This window comes from Haliaeetus albicilla, chromosome 7 (assembly GCF_947461875.1).
Source record: "Haliaeetus albicilla chromosome 7, bHalAlb1.1, whole genome shotgun sequence".
NCBI classification, from domain to species: domain Eukaryota; kingdom Metazoa; phylum Chordata; class Aves; order Accipitriformes; family Accipitridae; genus Haliaeetus; species Haliaeetus albicilla.
The window spans coordinates 30,642,059-30,662,784 of NC_091489.1; the positions used below are offsets into that span (position 1 = coordinate 30,642,059).

The 20,726-nt window shown below is 38.9% G+C and overlaps 1 protein-coding gene across 1 annotated transcript in view; it reads left to right on the forward strand.

The window, feature by feature from the left end:
* Positions 1-594: 594 nt before the first annotated feature.
* The window catches only part of TASP1 (taspase 1), an 89,846-nt gene continuing 69,714 nt past the window's right edge, over positions 595-20,726 (forward strand). The window contains 6 exon segments of the mRNA XM_069787559.1: positions 595-632; positions 4,273-4,490; positions 6,158-6,225; positions 7,797-7,865; positions 16,104-16,224; positions 17,686-17,770. Of these exon segments, the coding sequence (XP_069643660.1) occupies positions 4,346-4,490; positions 6,158-6,225; positions 7,797-7,865; positions 16,104-16,224; positions 17,686-17,770 (488 nt within the window). The 5' untranslated portion in view covers positions 595-632; positions 4,273-4,345.

The following is a 20,726-nucleotide window of genomic DNA, read 5'->3' on the forward strand; positions in this document are numbered from 1 at the left end:
ATACAAATCCGTAAGGCAAAACGCATCACACGCTGGTATGTTTTTTTCATTAGGTTTTGCTCAGTCAAACAGTCTTTGCGAGGAAGCTACCGACGGCGAGGGAAAACAAAGCGGCCCCAAGGCCCAGCAGCCCGACAGAGGGCCGGGAAGCGGGCTGGGAGTGGCGAAGCTCAGCTGCTCCACAGGCAGGTGCGTGTACGCCGCGCCCGCCTCCTCCCCTCACTCCCAGAGCCCCGGGCCCGGCTCCCCGTCGCCCGAGCAGCGCCTTCACCGGCCCCTTCTCCTCGGGGAGGCTGCGGCCACCGTTTCTTCCCCCCCCCCCGCAGGCGCCCCTTGAGCACCCGCCACCGCCCACCCAGCTCGGTCCGCCTAGGCTGAGGGGGGAAACGGGGGCGCCCTGCCCCTTAGCGGCAGCCACAACGCCCTGCCCCGGGGCTGAGCCCTCGCTCCCCGCCGCGATTGGCGCGCCGGCGGCAGGCTGGCGCGGCACTGGCCTGCCGAGCCGCCAATCGGCGTAACGCTATTTCCGGTCGCCTGGCTCGGCTGGCCCAATCGGAGGGAGGCGGTGGGCGGGACGCCTCATCCTCACCGAGGCAACGGGCGGGCGGGCGCGAGGTTGACGGCGGTGGAGGGTGAGTGCTTCGTGCCTGGTTCCGCCCTGCCCCGCCTTAGCCTGCCGGTCCCCGCCTCTCCCCGGCCTGTCGTCTCCCCCCGTCTCCCCGCGCCCGCTTAATCCTCCCGCCGGGGTTCCGCGGGTCGGCGCTGGGGCGTAACGGCGGCGGCGCCGCCGCGAGGCGGCCGCACGGGCTCGAGCGGTCCGCGCGCCGCCGGCGGGGGCTCCCCCGGGTGACGTCACACCAGCGGGGCCCCGCTTCCCGGGAGGGGGGCGGTGGCCCCGGCGGCTGCGGCTGCGGCTGCCCGGGCGGCGGCCCTTGGCCGTCGCCTCCCCGGGGCGAGTAGCGGGGCCGAGGGCGCACCGGGCTGCACCTCCTTCCCGCCGTGCGGCCGCCCCGGCCTCTCCCGCCCGCGCGGGGCTTCTGCCGCCGTGCCAGCGTGGGGTGGGCCGCCCGGCCCTCCCCTCCCCGGGGGCTTCCGCGGGGCGGCAGCGGCGCCGCCCGCCGGTGGCCGCGGCCGGTCTCGCCAAGGAGGTTTTTTTTCCCCCCAAATAAAAGTTTCTCTTCCGTTTCGGTTTCGTGGTTGCTCGTTTCCTCGTCCGCTTCTCGGTGGCCGCTCTTCCCGCTGGGCTTTCGAAGCGAAGCGGTCCCTTGCGGGGGCTCGGCTGCTCGCTCGTGGGGTTAAGGGCTTTTCTCTCGCCCGGTTGCTGTTCGTGCCCCCCCCGCCCCCCTCCGGCCTCTTACTGTAAAACCCAAAAGCTCTTAAAAACGAGCTCTTCCCTGTTGCTGGTGCTGGGACGGAGGCGCCGGTGCGTACGTCTCCGCCTCCATCCCTCCGCCGCGTTTGTAAGCGTTGGCTCCGCGGTGCGGTGTTCTGTGCGGTGAGCGTTAGGCCGGGTTTTGAATCTGGGGGCACGGTGAGGACCGCCTACCTCTTGGCTGATAGAAGAGCCGTAGTGTCTATGGCAAGCGTGCCGAAAGACTTGAGCGACTCTTTCGACGTTGGGTGTGACAAGTTTGTTTACGTTTTTCTGAGTGCCTGCGTAGGATTCAGAGTTACTTTTTCAGTGCGCTTCAGAGAAGTGCTTTGGGCTACTTTGGTAGAATCATTATGGTTCACGTTCTTTAGGAGTCAAGCTAGAGTATGTTTCTCCACCGTTTCTGTAGCTGTACAGATGCAGCACAGTGAACTGTTAACAAGGAGGGGTGAGATCGGAAATGATGAATGTGTGGCATCCAGGAAGGAGAACAGATAAATCCTAGAAGCAGCTGGAAAGGGAAAGGTTGGGTACAAAGTAGAAGCAGAATGTCTGTGGATGAAATTTGAAAGGACCTGAAGAACGGTTTTGGGATGGAAGGGGTTTGACAAAATTGAGTTCATGTGGAGGAAGTGTTATGAACTGAAGAAAATTATTGGGATAGGTTGACTATACATTGTCTGGTAAAAAATAAATGCATCCTCAGACCCAAGTGCGTGTAAAGGCCTAATTAGGGTTTTCAGCCTGGAGTTATGCTGTTAGGTAGTCTTTAAGTGGCATCTGTATCTTCATTTTCAAAAATGATTCGACTACCATCATTATTACTTTCCCTACCGCCACACCATTTCTGCCATTCCTGCAAGAATATAGGTCTCTTACTTGTTCCTCTGTCATTTTACTTTGGTGTTTCTCATGCCCTTGTTGCTGTAATGACGTTCTGTGTGGTGTAATAAGATGCAGCGAAGCAGAGTTTGTAGGGAACAGACTGTGTTTCACCTTACTGCTGGTACCAATGGCTGCTGGAGCTTTCTTCATTATTATTAGCAGAAAGGAAGTAAATGCAGTGATTAGGACTTCAATTTTAGCTCTGAAGTTTATACAGGAGACCATTACAATTGGATGTAGTACATAAATGCTTTTTCTCTCTGTAGAATCTAGGTATTGTAGTGGTCTTTCATTTTGTATAAATATATATATATTTATAATTATAACAATAAGTTCATATTTAATCTTAAAATACAGATTTATAAATATATGAAGATACATACCTATATATGTTTAGCATCTAAGAAAAAATGAGCGGAAATAACTAACTTCCTAGAAAGCTGTGCTAATTTTCATTACTGAAAGGATTGCTGTGGTAAACTAGCAAGTTTGTCTGTTCTGTGCCAGTGCTGAATCTTGTTAAACATAATTTGCATTGTTTTGGTTGTTTAAATGGAGTGGTATTTAATTACTGGAGTAAGCCATATAGCATTTGCAAAATCTGTGGTTTAAATCCTGTGTATTAAATGTCTCATTTTTTTCACTTCTATTCGCTTTCTAGTATTCTTTTTGAGGTGGTAGGAGTGATAGACATCATATTGGTGATAGACAACATATTAATATCATATTAATATGTTATAGAGGTTTTCTCCATTCATACATTAACACTATATGCTTTTTCACTTCCTGAATTAATTCAACATGTGGAATGTCTGTTTTTAATTTTACCTGCTGAACTAGAGAAAAGGTATAGTGCCAGGATTAACATGTATTAGGCTGTGGATAAGATGAGCAGTGAATACAATGAATTTGTTTTCTGACTCCTGAAAAATACATAGTCCTGTACTTTAACTTGGGAGCTTTTTTGTTTTGTGTACTAGAAAATATTGACAGTTTTTCCATTAGCTTTCTATAAACATTAAATTCTATAGACATCCTAAGGGTTAAGATCATAACCAAATAGGGTTACTAAAGTATTTGAGATCGACTTAAGAATGTTGTGGTTCGCTAATGATCATGGTAGCTATCCTTATATTTATCTAGGTAAACTTTCTTTCACTGTTTTAGGCTTATTTGGCATATTTTAGAAATACTTTGCATAAAAAAAGAGTTAATTTCTCTTTTTCTTTCCCCCCTGCAAATTAGTGGAGAATAATAAGGGTAAGGGATGAAAAAGTGTGGAAGAGTAGGATTTCGTTATAGGATCTTAAACAGCTATTTCCTGGAAAAGAAGGGAAAAGGTGTGGCATTTTTAAGTGTTACTCATATGCTACAATTCTCTGGAGCACATGTTTGTAACTTCTTGTATGACTATTAGATTTGTGTTAATGCACAGATTCTACATCCCCTACATAAAATGTAGACACAAAGTCATGCAGGCAAATGTCAGTATGGGATTTCAGGATAGGAGATTCTGCCGTGCAACCATGTATACCATCTTTCAGCTTTTGCCGTCATTGCTACAGTGCTGCTTAGAACTTTCCACTCAAGCAGGGAATGACACATTTAAGAAGTAAAGATTGTGGCTGTGGAGCATCATCACTTTAAGAACTAGTTAGGCACGATGGGTAGAGAAATAAGTTGTACTGTTGAATAAAAGGAGACCATGGAAAGCAGCTTTCTCTCAGTCATGGGCAAGCCTTCTATCAACAGGTCCCCACAATGTCTGGAAAGATTATTAGGTTCAAGTTAAGTTGTAACGAAAAGGCTGCTTTCAACTTGCAACATGGACTTTGATTATTTTAAGTCTTATTAATACTGTTAGCTAGGGAAGAGGCAGAACTTAGATGCCCTTCTTTCAAGAGGCATACTCTCCTTGTTTTAAACCTCTCTTCCAAAAGTTCTTCCTGGAGTTATTTGTATGAAATTCATCTCTTGAAATCAGCATCTAACGTATGCATGTGATTTGGTTTTAGGATGATTCCTCTCCAGAGTTTATTTTTGACTGGAAGGATGCTCTTTTCCAGTAGAAGATGGTGATCCTAACGTATGATCATGGAGAAGGGGATAAGTTCAGTAGAAGTGTTACCTTCCAAATCGTCTCAGGTTACAGCTGTAAAAGTGGTGGTCAAAGACCCCGAAACAAAGCAAACCCAAAGAGGGAAACGAGTGGGATTTGTGCTTGTCCATGCAGGTAAGATGCAGAAGCATAACAGCTGGAATGGAAGTAGTGCACATACGAACTAAATATCAACTAAAATGTTATTTTGGCTTTGGACTACTACTGTTTCAATGAAGTGACATTAACTTTGGGTGTAAATCTGGGAGTGGAGAGTTCGATTGGAAGTTGCATTGGCTGGAGGATCTTGGAAATTGTTAATAAAAATGTAGGGTTTTGGGTGTTCTGGATGGTAATTTTTTGTTTCTCCTTGACAAAGAAAACCCCAAACAAAATCCTTAAGTTAAATAGTTTTAAAATGTCAAATTCTGCAATTATCTGGTAAGCTTGGGAAACATAGCTGTTTCCTTACTGACAGTTTATTGTCTAACTTGTCTGTAAGGACAGTCTAGTTAAGACTTTTTAAAACCTCCTTAGGCCGTTTGTTGCGGAACTTAATTTTTTTTACCCTTTTGAAAGTTTTCCTCCAAGTCTGTCTGGTTTTTTTTAAATATGGTTTGTGTTTAAGTGAATTACTATTATTTTTTCCATGTGTAATGAAGAGGTCATCTACTCAGATGTGATACAAAAATGATGTGTTTTGTTGTGTGTGTCTTGTTCGTAAATTCTCATAGGTTCTTTCTTAAATACTGTTAATCTTGAAAATATTAGTGATGCTTATATCTGGCTGTATGGGTTTTTTTAGCATATGAGTGGTGACATGAGGTAAAATTGAGCAAAGTAGCCTGGCAACACCTAAAATATTTGAAAAACTAACATGCTACTTGGATTATAAGATCCTTAAGGTGAAAAAAAAACCAAAACAAAACCCTCAAAAAACATTCTGGCTTGATATTTGACAACCCTGGTATTCTGTGTTGTCCTTTATTGGGTTACTTTACTCTGTTTAGAATTCTTACACTAGTAGTGCTAAAACTTATTTTATTAGAGTTTCTCAAAACTAACATTTCTAGAGGTGAGGAAAGGGAAGTTGAGATAAATACAAGCATATTTTTCGAGTTCAAACCCCAAAAAAACAGAAGAAGATGGAATTTAAATATCAGCATGCTAGTCCTGTTTGTTATTTTTCTGATGCTGTATTTAGTCATATAGTGGGCACTGATAAATTTTTCAGGTATGGAAGTAGGGGGTAGTGGCTTCAAAACAGGGCAGAATGGTTAGATGCAACAGGATAGACATAAAGACTGAAAATGAGAAAAAGGAGAAAAAAAGCTGGGTGATTTTTATTTCCAGGCACTCTCATGGTTCTAAAGCAGGAGTAATGAGCTCTAAAAACATAGCATAAACATAAGATGAACAGAATGGTAATTGCAAACTTCCAAATCAGCAGTAAAAGGAAGATTGGAGTTTGACTTAAACCCAAGGCTTTTGCCTTATGATGGACAATAAATAAAAAAGTTATGCTGGAAATCCTCCAAGAATGAGCAGAATTGGAATCTGTTGGAGAATGTTTATAGGAATAGATTGTATGATGCCGAGATTTATACCTGTATGCTTCTGCATATTTGCTCTGTATCCTGTATTTTACTGAGTGTATTTGAATTAATGTTGGAATGCATAAAGTTGTCAATCATTGATACAAAAAGGAAATGCCAGTGTGTCTGTGTCTTAATTCTTTATGCAAACTATAGGCTGTAGTTTGACAGATAGTACAATCTCTGTTCCTTTTGCCTTACTTGTAGGTGCAGGTTATCATTCCGAATCCAAAGCTAAAGAATACAAGCATGTGTGTAAAAGAGCCTGTCAGAAGGTAAGTCTTACCAGCTCCACAGTCTTGTAGTGGGTATACAAGAAATATATTTGGTAGCCTTGTCCCTTTAGTATGAATGGGCATATCTGGGCTTAGCTGGTCAGGCTGTATGCATTTCTAGAGGAAAAAAGGAGCAGCAACAGTTAACATGATACAGAGTCAGTAGAGCCCATGGCCATGAGGTGCAGCAACATTCTCATCAGTGGTGGCAAACAGCAGACACCAAAGGAACAGTGGGGGAGCAGGAGGAGGTCACAGTGGTACAAGGTCACAGTGGAGTATTCCTACAGCTTCCCGCACTGTTCCCGAGGCTCTTCGATTTCTGGAGCTAAATGTGGTGTCTGTATTTTTCTTTCATCAATGTCCACTCTTTTTGGAATTTATTTAATATCTAGCATCCAAATTGCTCCATGAATGCAGGGTTTTCTAGAATTCTTTTCTTCCTGGTAGCTCTTAACTTCTTAATAGGAGGGGAGGTAGAAACAGGAAAAACAAAACAAAAAATCAAAACCCTCTTCCCAAAGCTGGAAATAGAGAAACGGCAAGACTTTTATTTCCATTGAAATTAATTTTTTTTATCTCCTCCAAGAACTTTGCTTTGGAACTGGCAAGTCCTGTCTACTAAGTGTTGAATGAGAAGCTGGAAGACCTGTCTCCAAAATTTCTAACGCCTTTTGCTTTCTCCAGGGAGAAGGAGCTGGGAAGCTTGGCAGGCATTTTAGAAGAGTCTGAGAGTTGGCCTCTGATAATTATCGGTTCTGTTGCTCAATCCTAATACCAATCTAATTTTGTAATGAGAAGCCTCAAAAATCATCCAAACTTAACACTAGCTTCATTGAAGTTGTGCATTAGCCCTAATGATATTCATTTCCCAGCTAATTATGTGTGAAAAAAGGTGGCTTGCAGTTGAATTTAAGTCTAATTTGAGATTCTGTTTGGTTCCTTAAGCTAGGTAGCCAACATAAATAACTTGTATGAAGAACAAACAGTCGCAGGTTTGGCATGCAACTGAAGATTAAGCCATACTTGTTTTCTGGGGTTCCCTGAGAGTACTTAACTGTAAGGTCTTGTCCAGTATGGATCTAACAAATAATCTTAGGCTCTAAAAGTTCATTTTTGTGTGCGTATGTAATTTGAAGATAACATTGTCTTACTTGATTTGTTTTTGTGTATTGGCTTTTAGATGACCTTACTTGTAGATTCCGTTTGATTTCGTGACAATTGCCATATATGGTACTAGGGATTTTTGTTGAATCATGGAAGGAAAATGAGAAAATTTTTGACTGAAACATTAAGTGTTTGAGGATACCAGGTATAAGAATTTATTTTGCTATATATCTGATCATGCAGGAGTCTGAATCTAAATGCAGTGTCGGAGTAGTAAAATCGTGCCTTCAGATCTGCCTTTGCATGGTGCATGCTGACTATTTCTGGTGCCTCTTGTTTTTATGTCCTCTTACATTTTAAACTAATTTGGTGAATATTTGTTTTGTACAGGACTAGAAAAACGTAGGGCTTAGTCACAGAATATTAGCGTCTCCTAATCATCAACTAAAAATTCTGTTTTACAGGCAATTGAAAAGCTACAGGCTGGTGCTCTTGCAACAGATGCAGTGACTGCAGCACTTATAGAATTAGAGGTATGAATTTCTGACTAGTAGTAAATATCTCTCCTGGGTACATTGCCAGATTTTTCTGTAGGAAGGTTATTAATTCAAATGGGAAATCTACTGAGATCTCTGGTTTTGTGCTATGCTAATTTTATCTTTTGCTTTTCCACTATATTTTGGAGTATATTTATTTAAAGACTTTCTAAAAATGCAGACTGAATAAAAGTTGTCCAGTTAGTGCAGTTTAGTTGTCATCAGATAGCCTTTAACCTTCAAGAATAGAGTCATTAAAGACTTATTGAACACTTTGTAGGGAAATTTTTCTGACTTACTGAGTTGCAGGTAGGCTGTACTGGCGCTGCTTCTTAGATAGGGGAAAAAATCGTGCTACTGGTCACGTGTTAACTAGAAATTCTAGGATAAGTCCTCATTCCTTTTGTTTACCTTAATATTTCACACTGAGTTATGTTTCATTTCTTGAGATTATGATCCAAAGAATTCAGATGTAGTTAGTCTTTACTAGTTCTATTAACACTCTCATGTAGTAATTATAGTGAGGTAACTATCTCTGAATATGCTTTCTTGGGTTTGTTAGTTATACCTTTTTCAGTTCTTTGGGATAATTCTACAAAAGTGATTGCATAAATTTAACACTGCTTGTCTCTCCATCCAATTAAAAGACTCTGTGAAAATGAACTAGGAATTTTAAGTTCTCATTTGTCCCACAACATACATTTGCTATGTGCTTAAATTAATGCAGTTCCCAAAGACTTTTTTTCTTACATTTTTTACTTTGTGTCTGTATGATCTCTGATAGGATAAGAGACTGGAAGCAGGCTCTTCAGAGAAAGGTGACTTCAGTGTAAGATAATGGTTTTTTCTGATTTTTATGAGAAAATATGTGTAGAAGGATAGGACAAGTAATGCTTTTATTTGAAAGTGGTACTTGTTAATGAAGATGGAAAGTCTTGATAATTGTAAAGAGATGAGCAGCTGTTTGTGAGGTTTTTGGAAAAGTATCTTTTTGGAGTGGTGAGATATTTATAGCATCTGACTTAGAGAAGGGTCCCTGTGAAATAACATAGAAGAGAGTAAAGCTAAAAGAATTTCTGGGATATAAATGAGGCAGTTTGGTTATTGTCCCAGGTCCACTAATCCCTCATGGCAGTAATGATTGAAACAGTTATTCCTCTTCTCCTGTAAGAAGTAATTGCTGCTTCTTCTCCAACTTCATTAGTAAAGAAGGAAGGGAAGGTAAGTGGTGTGCTCTAAAAAGAATTTCCTGGGTTTGGAATTGATGGTAGTATTCTGAGAGGATTAGCAGTGGATTTTCTTACATGTATGTTGGGAAAGTGTTAATTAACACACTTGATAGGGTTAGTGTAAGGCAGGCAGTATGTACTTTAATATGTTAGACATGCTGTCTAGGAGCCAAGACTTCAGTCATACTGTTAACTTGGCAAGCTTCTTGGCTTTAAACAGTACTTTTGGTCTCCACCGAACTGTTCAAATATGCTTTCATGTATTATCTTACACATTAGAATATAGCTATGTGAAAACAAAAGGTATCTTTCTAATGGAATTATTTATAATGCACTTCCATAAACTGAGGCTGCTGTTACTCCACAAGATTGTTTTGTGTGTCAGTTCCCTCCTGAGTGTGTGTGTGGGAATCTACTTTGTGTTGTGATTTTTATTGTGTTCCTGAGCTATGCAGAAGAAAACATATTTTAAGAAGCTTAACTTAACAGTTAAATATCTTTTTCAGCTGTGCCTGGGGTAAATATTTTATCTGTTTTTGTTATCCCCAAGAGACTTTTCTTCTTTTACTTTAGTAGATTTAAATACTCTGAAGTGACATCTGTGTAAGAAGGTATGGCTTTAAGATGAAATTAAAATCTTTTTATGAAATTAGTCCAATCAGCAACGTTTTTCTCTTCATCTATCTTGCTACTATTGTGGTGATGCTTGCTGTCATTCCACTTTCTGGTTGTATAATTGTCTTGGATAGTATTTTTATGTGTACTGTTGCACAAAACCTGTTTTTTTTTTTCTTTTTCCTGTTTTTAAGATTAAATATAATTTTGTTTAGGTTGTACTGCTGTCATTAATGTAATTATTGGCTTTCATTTATTCATTAAGTGATTATATAATCTCTTAATTGTGGGTTGTTCTCTCTGTTACTGGGATAAAGAATATTTGGTTTGGGATTTGGACTTCTTTAAAGTACGAAGCTATGCAGTTACACTGAGGAAAAATCAAAGGTATAGGTAGAACAGAAAATGGTGTGATTTGCATGGCAGTATTTTTTTAATCTGGTATGAGAAATTTCAAAGTGTTAGACTGTCAGCTTTCAAAATGTTGAAAAGTTTGTATCTACTCCTGTCTCATTCTGAACACCACCTCCAGACAGCTCTGTCATTTCTGGAGCTGCATCTTCTGTTTTAATTCTCATGTTTTTCCTATTGCTCTACGGAAAACAGAAACTGCATGTGGCAAGTCAACAAAGCAAAGAGAAGAGTTTTTCTCATCAATTACAAAATTTTATGGGTAGACATGTAGGTTTGTATGTTGACTGTCTCTCCAATGAACTATCACTGCCCTTTTGTTTATGCAGGGAAAAATAGTGAGTTTTTTGTAAAGTACTTCAGCATGTTGAGTTGGTAAATACATAGCAAAAATATGTATGAAAACAATGTTTGTCTACATGTGTTACTGTAACATGTAGTTTGCAAAAGTTTGTATAACGGCAAAACAGCAAAAGTTTGTATAACGTGATAACAGATTCCATTGTAGAGTACTGTTTGTAACTTCTTGATATTTTTGTTGCTGTGAGTTTATCTGAAATATTTAATCACTTTTACAGTTCTCTAGGGCTTCTAATGCTGTATTCCAAAAATCTGTAGCCTTTGCAAGGCACAAATATCTTTTTGTGGAAGTGTCACAAAAGATGAATCTTTTTCCTCAGTTCTGCTCAATTACCCAACTCCTATTACACAGAATTTCAGCTAATCCAAGAGGCATCACTTCAAAGACTTGCTGAGGCGCAAGAGTTGCTCTTGATCTTTTATGAGCAAGCTGACAGTTTGCTTGTGGTATGCTGTCTGTTTTTTGTTTTATTTTTGCAGGCTCTAAATGGAGAAAGAAAAGCTTTTCTTTGTTGGACTATATGAATCTCAAGTGAAATAGTGTTCTGTGATTAAGATAATAAAGCTAATTGGTAGAGAAAAGGTAGACTTTCCTTTGCAAAGTGACAAGAGCAGCTGAAGCAGAATACTCTTAAAATAACTGTGCTGGTCTTCGTAAGCATCAGCTGTATTTGATAAATTGATTAAAGGCAGTTACGTTTTCCAGTTTGTGAACTCTGTTGTTGCAGAGAAACAAATGAACATGTTACCTCTTTCAGCTTTTGGTAATAAAATGGGTCTGGACAAGGTGCTTCATAAGAGTCATCATTTATACTGTATGCTTCCACCCAGACATTATTGTGGTACCATTTCTTTTTGGACTCTTGCTATCAGCCACCATATGCAGTCTGAGTTTCTCTTGGAACACAAAGGGATTTGGGCAGCTTTTCTGGTGGGGGGAGGAGGTCCCCCTCTACACACCCACCTTAAAGCTTGCGGTTTTCAACAAAACCATGTGCTGATTAAATTTATGGCTGCAATTTCAATCTTTTATTTGACTATAGAGCACTTCAGAAAGTCTACTGGAGGTACTGGAGACAAGAATAAAAGTTTGTTGTAAAGAGCGATGATTATTTCAACCTTTTTCTAAGTTTATTAATACTGTGTGCAGATCAATCTGACTTCAGTAGAATGTTCTTTATGATAATTTAAATTGGAAATTAATATGATTGATGGGGAAGTGGATGTCACATTTTGGGTTTCAATCTTGCTACTGAAATTGCTCAATTTACTTTTGCTTTTTTTTGTTGTTGTTGTTGTGGATCAATGCAAAGGATATTTTGAACCTGTTGGTGTACTCAAGCAGTGGGTTTGCCTGGCTATCAGCAAAATTTTTCAGTGAATGAACTTTTCTTGTTGAAATGAGTTTTGTTTGTTTTTATTTATTAATTTTATAGTAGTTAAGATTTTTTACTATACAATCTTAGTCCCAAGGACTTCTCTTAAAAGATGAAAGCACAGTGCTAGCAGCCTTGTTGTATTAAGGCAGTCACCATAGATGAACTTTTAATGGGTAATGAACTGGAAGTTGTTAATTCTAGTTAAAAGCAGTACTATGATGTTCTGCAGCAGAGTGGCTAACAGTAATCTGTGACAAAAGTGTTCTTTGAAAACATTTTAGCTGGTGTAATTGAAAGGGATGTGACTCATCCTTGTAGACTGTTCATTCTTGTCACTAAATTCCCTCAGAAAAATAAATTTTAAAATTACAGTGTGTAAAAAGAAATGCCTGTAGACTTTGAATCTGTTTTAAAAGTTGCAAATAAACCATGGCCAAAATTATATCGAAGATGGATGGAACGTTCTTTAATGCATGTTGAAAATAGAGCATTTTAACTATTTGCCTAGATGTAATGCAGGACTATTAGTGTTACAGTGTTGAGTAACTTCTTCAAGCATTCCAACTTTGACCGCAGCTAGAAACTTCAGCATGCCTGTGTTTGCTGCCAGAACATTTATAAATACATCTTGAAGTAAAAAGGATTCTAAAAATAAAAATGATACCCTCCGTAGCTTGAGAGTTTTTACAAGATGGGTAACTTCGGAAAATGAAACTCTTGTTTCATGTCTTAAAGCTTAGTATTATCTCCTTTGCTACAGGTTTATGTTGTATGTTAGAGATACTTCAGTGGTGGGGTAATGGCCAGGTAGTCTAGTATTTTTCACATAATTGAAAGCTTATGTTTTGTTAAAATGCTTTGAATAGCTATTTGTCTTTTCCCTCTTTTACTTTTCTATGGTAGTAGGGCTTGCTGTTAACATGCAAAGCTCATGCTTGTTTTGCTTTCTTGTCTTTTGTTTTCAGTTTCCTTAGAAATATAAAGGCTGATCTCTGCTTGTGTTTTTAAATAAAAATATATTCCTGAAGATACCTTCTGTATTATAAACATTTGCTTCCTTTCCTTTCCTCCCTCTTCTTGGATGCATGCTTTGATTGGGTTCTTCCCCATCCTATGTTAGTCACATAGTTCTTGCGGTACTGCATTTTTCTGTCCGAGGGTATGAAGAGACTGCTTCAGTTAGCTCAGTTTATTTTCTTCCCCCTTTGAAAGCATGCATGCTTCTGTTTTAATAATGTTTCTGCATTCCTTGAAGGTTATGTATTTTCATTTCAAAACACACCTTAATTTTCGTAAGTTGTATTCCTCCATTTGTGTATCAGAGTCTTGAAATCTTTTGGTCAGACTTTGCAGAGATTCTTGTTTTCAAAAATAGATGTATTTTTGTGGGGTATTTCATGCCCATGCCTATTCATAGAAGTAGGTGTTTCCATTTTTTATAAAGGCTTTTCCCTGCCTTGTTTCAAAGGCTTTATATCTCCTCTGAGACAGGTAGGTATCAAAAATTCCATGTGTTCACACCCAGTTCCTGCACTGTCTAAAGCTGTTATCAGATCACCTTTCATATCTGTGAAGTTAGAGTAGACCGTCTTCTTCTTGGCAATTTTGAGGCCATCTTCTTAATTGAATGCAGTCTGATTGTAAAGCTAAGTAAAACTCTAGAGAAATTTTGAACAGGTGCTTGGAACTGGGTCTTTATTTCTTTCTACTGGAGAAGTTACTCATGTTGTGACTGATTGTACTGGTAAGATCCCTTCTGAGTCCTAAAATGAAAGAGTTATGCCACCGAAGAGGCATCTACATTTTGTTGGTGTAGAGTTCTTATTTACCCAATATTTTGCAGTATTCTGATAAATATTCTGTAGGGAGAAACAGGGGGCATTCCCTTTGTCTTGAGATCCTCTGAATAAATTGTCTCTTGGTGCATCCTTGATGTTGTGCCAGTGAAGGTGCTATGCCAAAGCATCAAGCACATCTAGATTTTTAGAAATACAGTGAACTAGTGCCACCCTGTATTATGTTTATCAGATGGTAGAGCGCTTTGTGTCTTGACTGCAGAAGGGTTCTGGACAGTGTTACTAGGACTTGTGTTCTGATGGGTCCTTCTTACTCCCTTTATTTGTCCATGACATCTGCTCTTAAGATAACAGCTGTCTTTGCTTTGTGGCAGTGACAAATCTGTAGAGCATGAAGTTCTTCCTCTTTGCTAATGCTTTTGATTATAATGCACCGAGCAAATGTTTTTGGAACAGAACATAAGAAATTTGTCTCCAGGTCTATGCACTCTGATTACCCATGGGCAAGGAACTTGGACAGCACTAGGAGTAAGCATTTTTCATCCTAACGCATTCCTTTTTTCACTTTGTCCTCCAAATACCTTTCACCATTCGTGTTCAGATTCCTTCCATCACTTCTCTGCTCCTTTTGTTCTAAACTTCACTGACTTAATTTTCTTCATACTTGTAGAGCCTGGGGAGCAATGAAGTCGATTAAGCCAACAGCTTCATTGCAGTCTTCCACCTTTTCAAGGCCATTATCTTGGTAGCCTTTTTTTAATCATATTCCACTGCCTCTCCCCCCATGCCAGGAAGTTATTCCCCATGCACTAAAATGCAGATGTTTCATTATCCTAAAATCTTTTCAAATTTACTTATTTGCTGAGGCATAGCTGCCAAAATGAACAACACAATGAATATCACAGTGAATTTGAAGATTTGTTGTGGTGTGTGATAAAATAGGAAGGGATAAAAAGGCATAAAATCTTGTGCTGCTTGTTGGATGCAGAAGGAAAAAGCAGAAAATAAAGATGAGTAGTATAAAATGGGCCCTGAGACATTACAGTCTGTTTCATGATTGTGTATTAATCGTATTATGTATTCATGGTTCTTGGTAGGAAGATAGCATTTTGGTGACTCAAACACTAAGAACACTTTAGATACCTCTGTAAATTAGAATCAACATCTTGCACAACAGGTTTTGAATTTACTCACTACTTGCTCATTTGAGAGTTAACAAAAGCTAACTGACAGCAAATTTCTTTTTCATTTGTTTGTGCTCTCTCTTTTGTTTCCTTGTATTCACTATGAATTAGTAAGTACAAAAAAGAACCAGTTCACTTAACATTTAAGACAGAACTTTGAGCTGTTTCCAGTAGATCTGTTTCCTCATTCAGCTTTTAGTACATGTACTGTAAAAGTATGACTACCTAATTCACTGACGTGTTCACCTGTGGTCTAGACAACCATTTTTCTTTGTTGCATCAGGTTGTTATGCTGTTCTAATAAAAACAGATATGAAACTCTGAAAGCATACAGCATCTCTGAAATTTTACTGTTTGGCTGTTCTGGGCTGCTAATCTTTCTTTGTCCTGTACTCGTTTTGTGCTTGCATCTAGAAAGAGGGGATTATACTGAGCTGGCAGTGAGACTCCTGACCTGTGCTACTTTGACATTTTGTGTTTTTAGTCATGGGGATATTCTGATAAAATGGGGGGGCAAAAATGGGTGTTTTTAATTTTAGCGTGCAAAACTTGTTTGAGAACCTTGAGTTTGCAAAAAGCTACAGAAGGTGCTAATAAAAGAGGAGTTAGGTTTTTAATTAGTTTATTAAATGTTGTTCCATGCTTTCTATGAAATACATCTTGTTTTTTATTCAAGGAACTTCCAGCCCGCAGTAATGACTGTCCTTATGCTAATGATCAAATAGAAATTTTACAAAGTGAATTGTTACTGATGCCGATTCTTTATTTCTGCATGCAAAGCTGCAATCATAGGCTTAGAATGTTAAGGAAAGGTACAGTTCAGTTTTGCTGCTGTGTCATACTTAAAGAATTTCAAAGGTAGGCTGTGGTCTGTGCGGTGATTATTAGATGTTACTTAAATGTTACTTGACGGGTCAGGGACCAAATGAGGTGTGTATTTTGGGGGAGGGAGGAAGAGATTTTCACTTGTGTTGTAAGGCTTTTGCTTGCATATAAATGATAATGTTAAATTGGGTGATTGTTTTTTATATTGGCATATCATTACACTGAGATATATCACACCCTATGGAGGGTGTAAGGTATCCATTATAGTAATTTGAGACGCCCTGTTCAAATTGCTGTTGTTTTTGTTGTGGAAGATTAAACTACTACAATTACAAAGTGCTCTGCACCAAGATCAGTGTCGTGAGATCAGTTATACAGAGGTTTTGATTTAGTCTGTTACGGATGTGGCCTTATAGTGTTTTGTTCTTATTTTTAGGATTCTCCTTTTACAAATGCAGGATTGGGATCTAACCTAAACCTTTTGGGTGAGATAGAATGTGATGCCAGTATAATGGATGGAAAGTCATTAAATTTTGGAGCAGTTGGAGCACTGAGTGGTATGTTAACTACGTATTATAAAGCTAACTACTGATTTAAGTGCAAAGATCAATTTTGTTCCTTTTTATTAATTTTTTTGAGGGGGGGAAACATTGTAAATACTGCCCCGTTTAAATGAATTCTGCCCCCTTTTAAAAAAGGGGGAGGCATTGCTGCTTCCTGAAATACTGTTTTGTGTTAATTTGCTTTGTGTAACATATTGTCTTACTAGTTCATTGATAATCCTCTGATGCAGAACAATTGTATGAAACTATACAGTATTCACAATGGGAGTGAGTTTGCCCAGATGAATTAGCATTTTATTATAAAGTTATCTTTCTACAATTATTAAAAAAAAGATTACAAGCATTTAAATTAAGCTTTATATTTGTTTTTGTTCTGGGTCTCCTCGAAGAACTTACTGGTACATAATTCAATCATAAGGACAAATGATATTTTGGTCTCTTAGTTAAGTTGGTCAAATTAGGATCCTAGGGGACCAAAGTTTCTTTTATAGTATCAGAAGGCTATGCAGGGTGCTAGCCTCCAAACTAAAGCCCCTCATGTGTTCTTGAGAATGGGTGCAGCTGCTCATCTGTCAAGCTGTTTGCTTGGGACATAAAATTTCTGTTTACTGTAGATTTTTCATTATAATTTCTCTCACATGATCAGTTACACTTGGATTTATTTTGTATGTTACTGTTATAAGGTTAGATACATTTGCATATGGGACTTACTTAATCTGAGAGCTAATATGCTTCTATTTTTTTTGTCTAGTTTCAGCTTTCAGTACAAAACAAGTACAGGTATACAGTCCCAAATAGGGATTGTTGAGGTTTTGTCATAAATTCATTGAACAGCCTTAACTGTTACTATAGAATAGCTTTTATGACAACATTTCAAGCTTTGTTCTTATCCTAGAATAGTTCTAAACTGTGGTAATAACTTCCTCATGTAGATGTAAATCTAAAATAAATAGTTGAATTAAGTGTTTCAAGGCATGTTTGTTACAAAATGTGTCCTTCCAACCATGGGGAAGGAGGAAATGAGGGAATGAGAGGACGCTAAGCCTGAATCCTATAATCCCTGTTCTGGGCAGATAGATCCAAATGAAAGCTCTTTCCGTCTTGAAAAATTAATGCTCATAAAACATCTTTGGCCTGTAGAATACCATAGATTTATTTCAGATTTGTGCAGTAGGAGGTCACTCCTAATATTTCAATTTTTTTTTTTTTTTTTAAAAACTAAAAAGGTGGGAGGGGTGTTGATTAGAAGGCTTTGTCACTACTAATAGGACATGTGAAGGAAAAACTGATAAAGTTGTTAGTAAATTGAAATGTAACATAAGGTGTCTCTTAATGACTTGGCAAAGCCTTGGAACTTAAAGGAAGCTGACTTCCACTGCCAAAATGAACACTACAATGCTACGTGGAAAAATATTTTAATGTTTTATTCCCATTTTTTATAATTTTTCTTTTCAGGAATCAAGAATCCAGTTTCAGTTGCAAATAGATTGTTGTGTGAAGGGCAGAAGGGAAAACTCTCTGCTGGCAGAATTCCACCTTGGTAATTGCTTTGTTCTGCTTGACTTTACTTTGGTCTTTCATCTCTACTGCATGCAGTATTTGAAGGTTATATCTTATCCCAAGAAGGCTGGTGCTGTTTTACATAACCAGTGATAGTGTGCCTTTAAAAAGAAGATAAGTTTTGTTCTCTGACCTCCAAACATCTTGTGCACTTGATGAAGCTGTGGGTAGAATGAAGTATTGTGAATAGATGGCAACATCATTTTGTGATAATTTCTGTCTGTGTGACTATTTCATATGTCATCCTGAATTCTTATGTCATACTGAATTCTTACATTTGTTACTGTAGCATTTTTAAAAATGCCTAAATACATCAAGATTAATATTAAATTCTACTGCCTTTGCCTCTGTCTACCTTTAAAAAAAGCAACATAGTTTTTAACAAGTATATAAAAGAATCCTACTTTACTGCCTGTCTTTGTGGCCTTATATTGCAGGTATAGTGTGGAAATGTGCAGTGTTTAGTAACTTCCTATTATCTTAGCCAAAATGGGAAGTTATTTTAAAGATAGATTTAATAGTATTTAAAACAACAATGAAAACATGCGCTCCTTTATTGAGATGGGTATAATACTTAGATGGAAGAGGTGACTCTTAAATGCATAACAACTTTAAATATTATTGCATCATTTTGGAAAGAATCCAAGAAATGTGTCAGAATTGATTGCTCTTAAAACTGTCTACTTTTCATTAGCAGCTTAAATTGACAAGTAGAGAACTTGAACGATTCATTCATATTAATTGAATGCTATCCTCAGTTACCATACCTGTTGCAGAAGTTTGCTAACTGATGGACTACAGTATTTGCAGATGTATTAAACCAGAATTTATGTAGTTTAAAATACGTATATTTAGATTCAAAAATTTTACTTTCCTTAGCATGTTATTCTTATTCTGTAGAATTAGCCAAATAGTCTGTAGCTGGATGGTATATATTCCAATTTAAACAGTGAGGAAAAGCACTATTTCAGTCATGCTGCAAAGGAAGTTCATAGATTAAAAAAAAAGCTGCCCTGAAACCAAGCCACCAACAAGCAGATTTTGCATTTAAAACTCTTTAATGAAGAAAGAAAAGAGTAACTGTAGTTAGATAACTTCTTTTTTTTTTTTTTTTTTTTTTTTTTTTAGAGGAGATGTTTACTAAGGAATAAGAACTTGAATTTCAGTTGCTGTTAGTAGCTCATTTCTTCAGATGTCAAGAGAAAGTGGAGCTTAGCTGAGTTACATTAAAGAGAGTGTCAAATGAGGTGGGGTTTTCTGGTGTTCTAGAACTAGTGCTGGTCAGCTACAGGAGCAAGCACTTGTGATTTAGTTTTGTCTGTATCATCTCAGTGTTTTCTCAAATTGTTGTATGTTATCTCAAATTGTTGTAAGGAAGAGCACTTGGGCATTTTAGCATGTTTGCTGTAACATCATTGTTTTGGTTTAACCCCAGCCAGCAACTAAACACCACGCAGCTGCTCACTCACAGCCCCTTCCCCGCAGTGGGATGGGGGAGAAAATCGGGAAAAGAAGCAAAACTCATGGGTTGAGATAAGAACGGTTTAATAGAACAGAAAAGAAGAAACTAATAATGATAATGGTAACACTAATAAAATGACAACAGTAGTAATGAAAGGATTGGAATGTACAAATGATGTGCAGGGCAATTGCTCACCACCCGCCGACCGACACCCAGCTAGTCCGTCCCCCCCCCCCGCTTCCCAGTTCCTATACTAGATGGGACGTCCCATGGTATGGAATACCCTGTTGGCCGCTTTGGGTCAGTTGCCCTGGCTCTGTCCTCTGCCAACTTCTTGTGCCCCTCCAGCTTTCTCGCTGGCTGGGCATGAGAAGCTGAAAAATCCTTGACTTTAGTCTAAACACTACTGAGCAACAACTGAAAACATCAGTGTTATCAACATTCTTCGCATACTGAACTCAAAACATAGCACCGTACCAGCTACTAGGAAGACAGTTAACTCTATCCCAGCTGAAACCAGGACAATCATGATCCAGTTTATGCTGCTATTTTAAAAATAACCGAATGGAAAAGAAACTATATCCTCTTGCCCTTGAAGGACAAGACTAAATCTTTCAAACCCTCTGCAAGGTCTTGGCTAACAGATGCTTTTAAAGACAAGGGAGCTCAAACTCTTGAGGTGTGAGGTGAACTGTTTTTGGAGCTAACACATACAGTTTATTGTGCAAATATTGTGGACCTGAGTTACCTAATATGTATTTTCATTTCCTTTTTCCCATTCTGAATTTTGAATGTATATTTTATTAGAGCAAATTAGTTATCCTGGGAACAATCTATACTAGTGGGCTGTGATGGATTGTGCTTCAGACTTGCTTTGGTAGATAGTCCTGTACATACAGGGTATCCCAAGTTCAGAATGATAGAGCTTATGTTCATTGTAGGTGATGACTCTTGACAATTTCATGCCCTGCCATTCTGGCAGGGTTTGGCATGACATGTTGTTGTTTTGGGACTGAAATATATTTGTGCACAAGCTGGGAATATATATATAGTCATGACAAGAGAGCAGCTGTATTTTGGCATTCCTACCAATTGTCAGGCTTTTAGTAACTGATTTTTATTTGTGAAGATATGCAAGGTTCATCTTGTGTCTCATGGGCAAGTAGTGTATTGGGGAATCTTCTGGATACCGCTTAGCCTAAGAACCTGTCTTGTTAAAGAACCTAGTGGTAGAGACTGTTTCTGTAGCATGATGTAAGATAGCTTAATGTTTTCTGGCCAGAATGCTTGGGAGGTGACCACACAAGAAAAATTCAGGAACTGTGAGATTAGTAAAAGTGGCAATATGGAGATTCTTGTTTATGAAAGAACACATGGAGGCAGTTAGTTTGGCCTGTTTACCCCTGTTCAGTGCCCATTTTTATAGTGACAGTTCATAACCAATTCAAAGCAGTACATTTCTGATTTTCAGTAG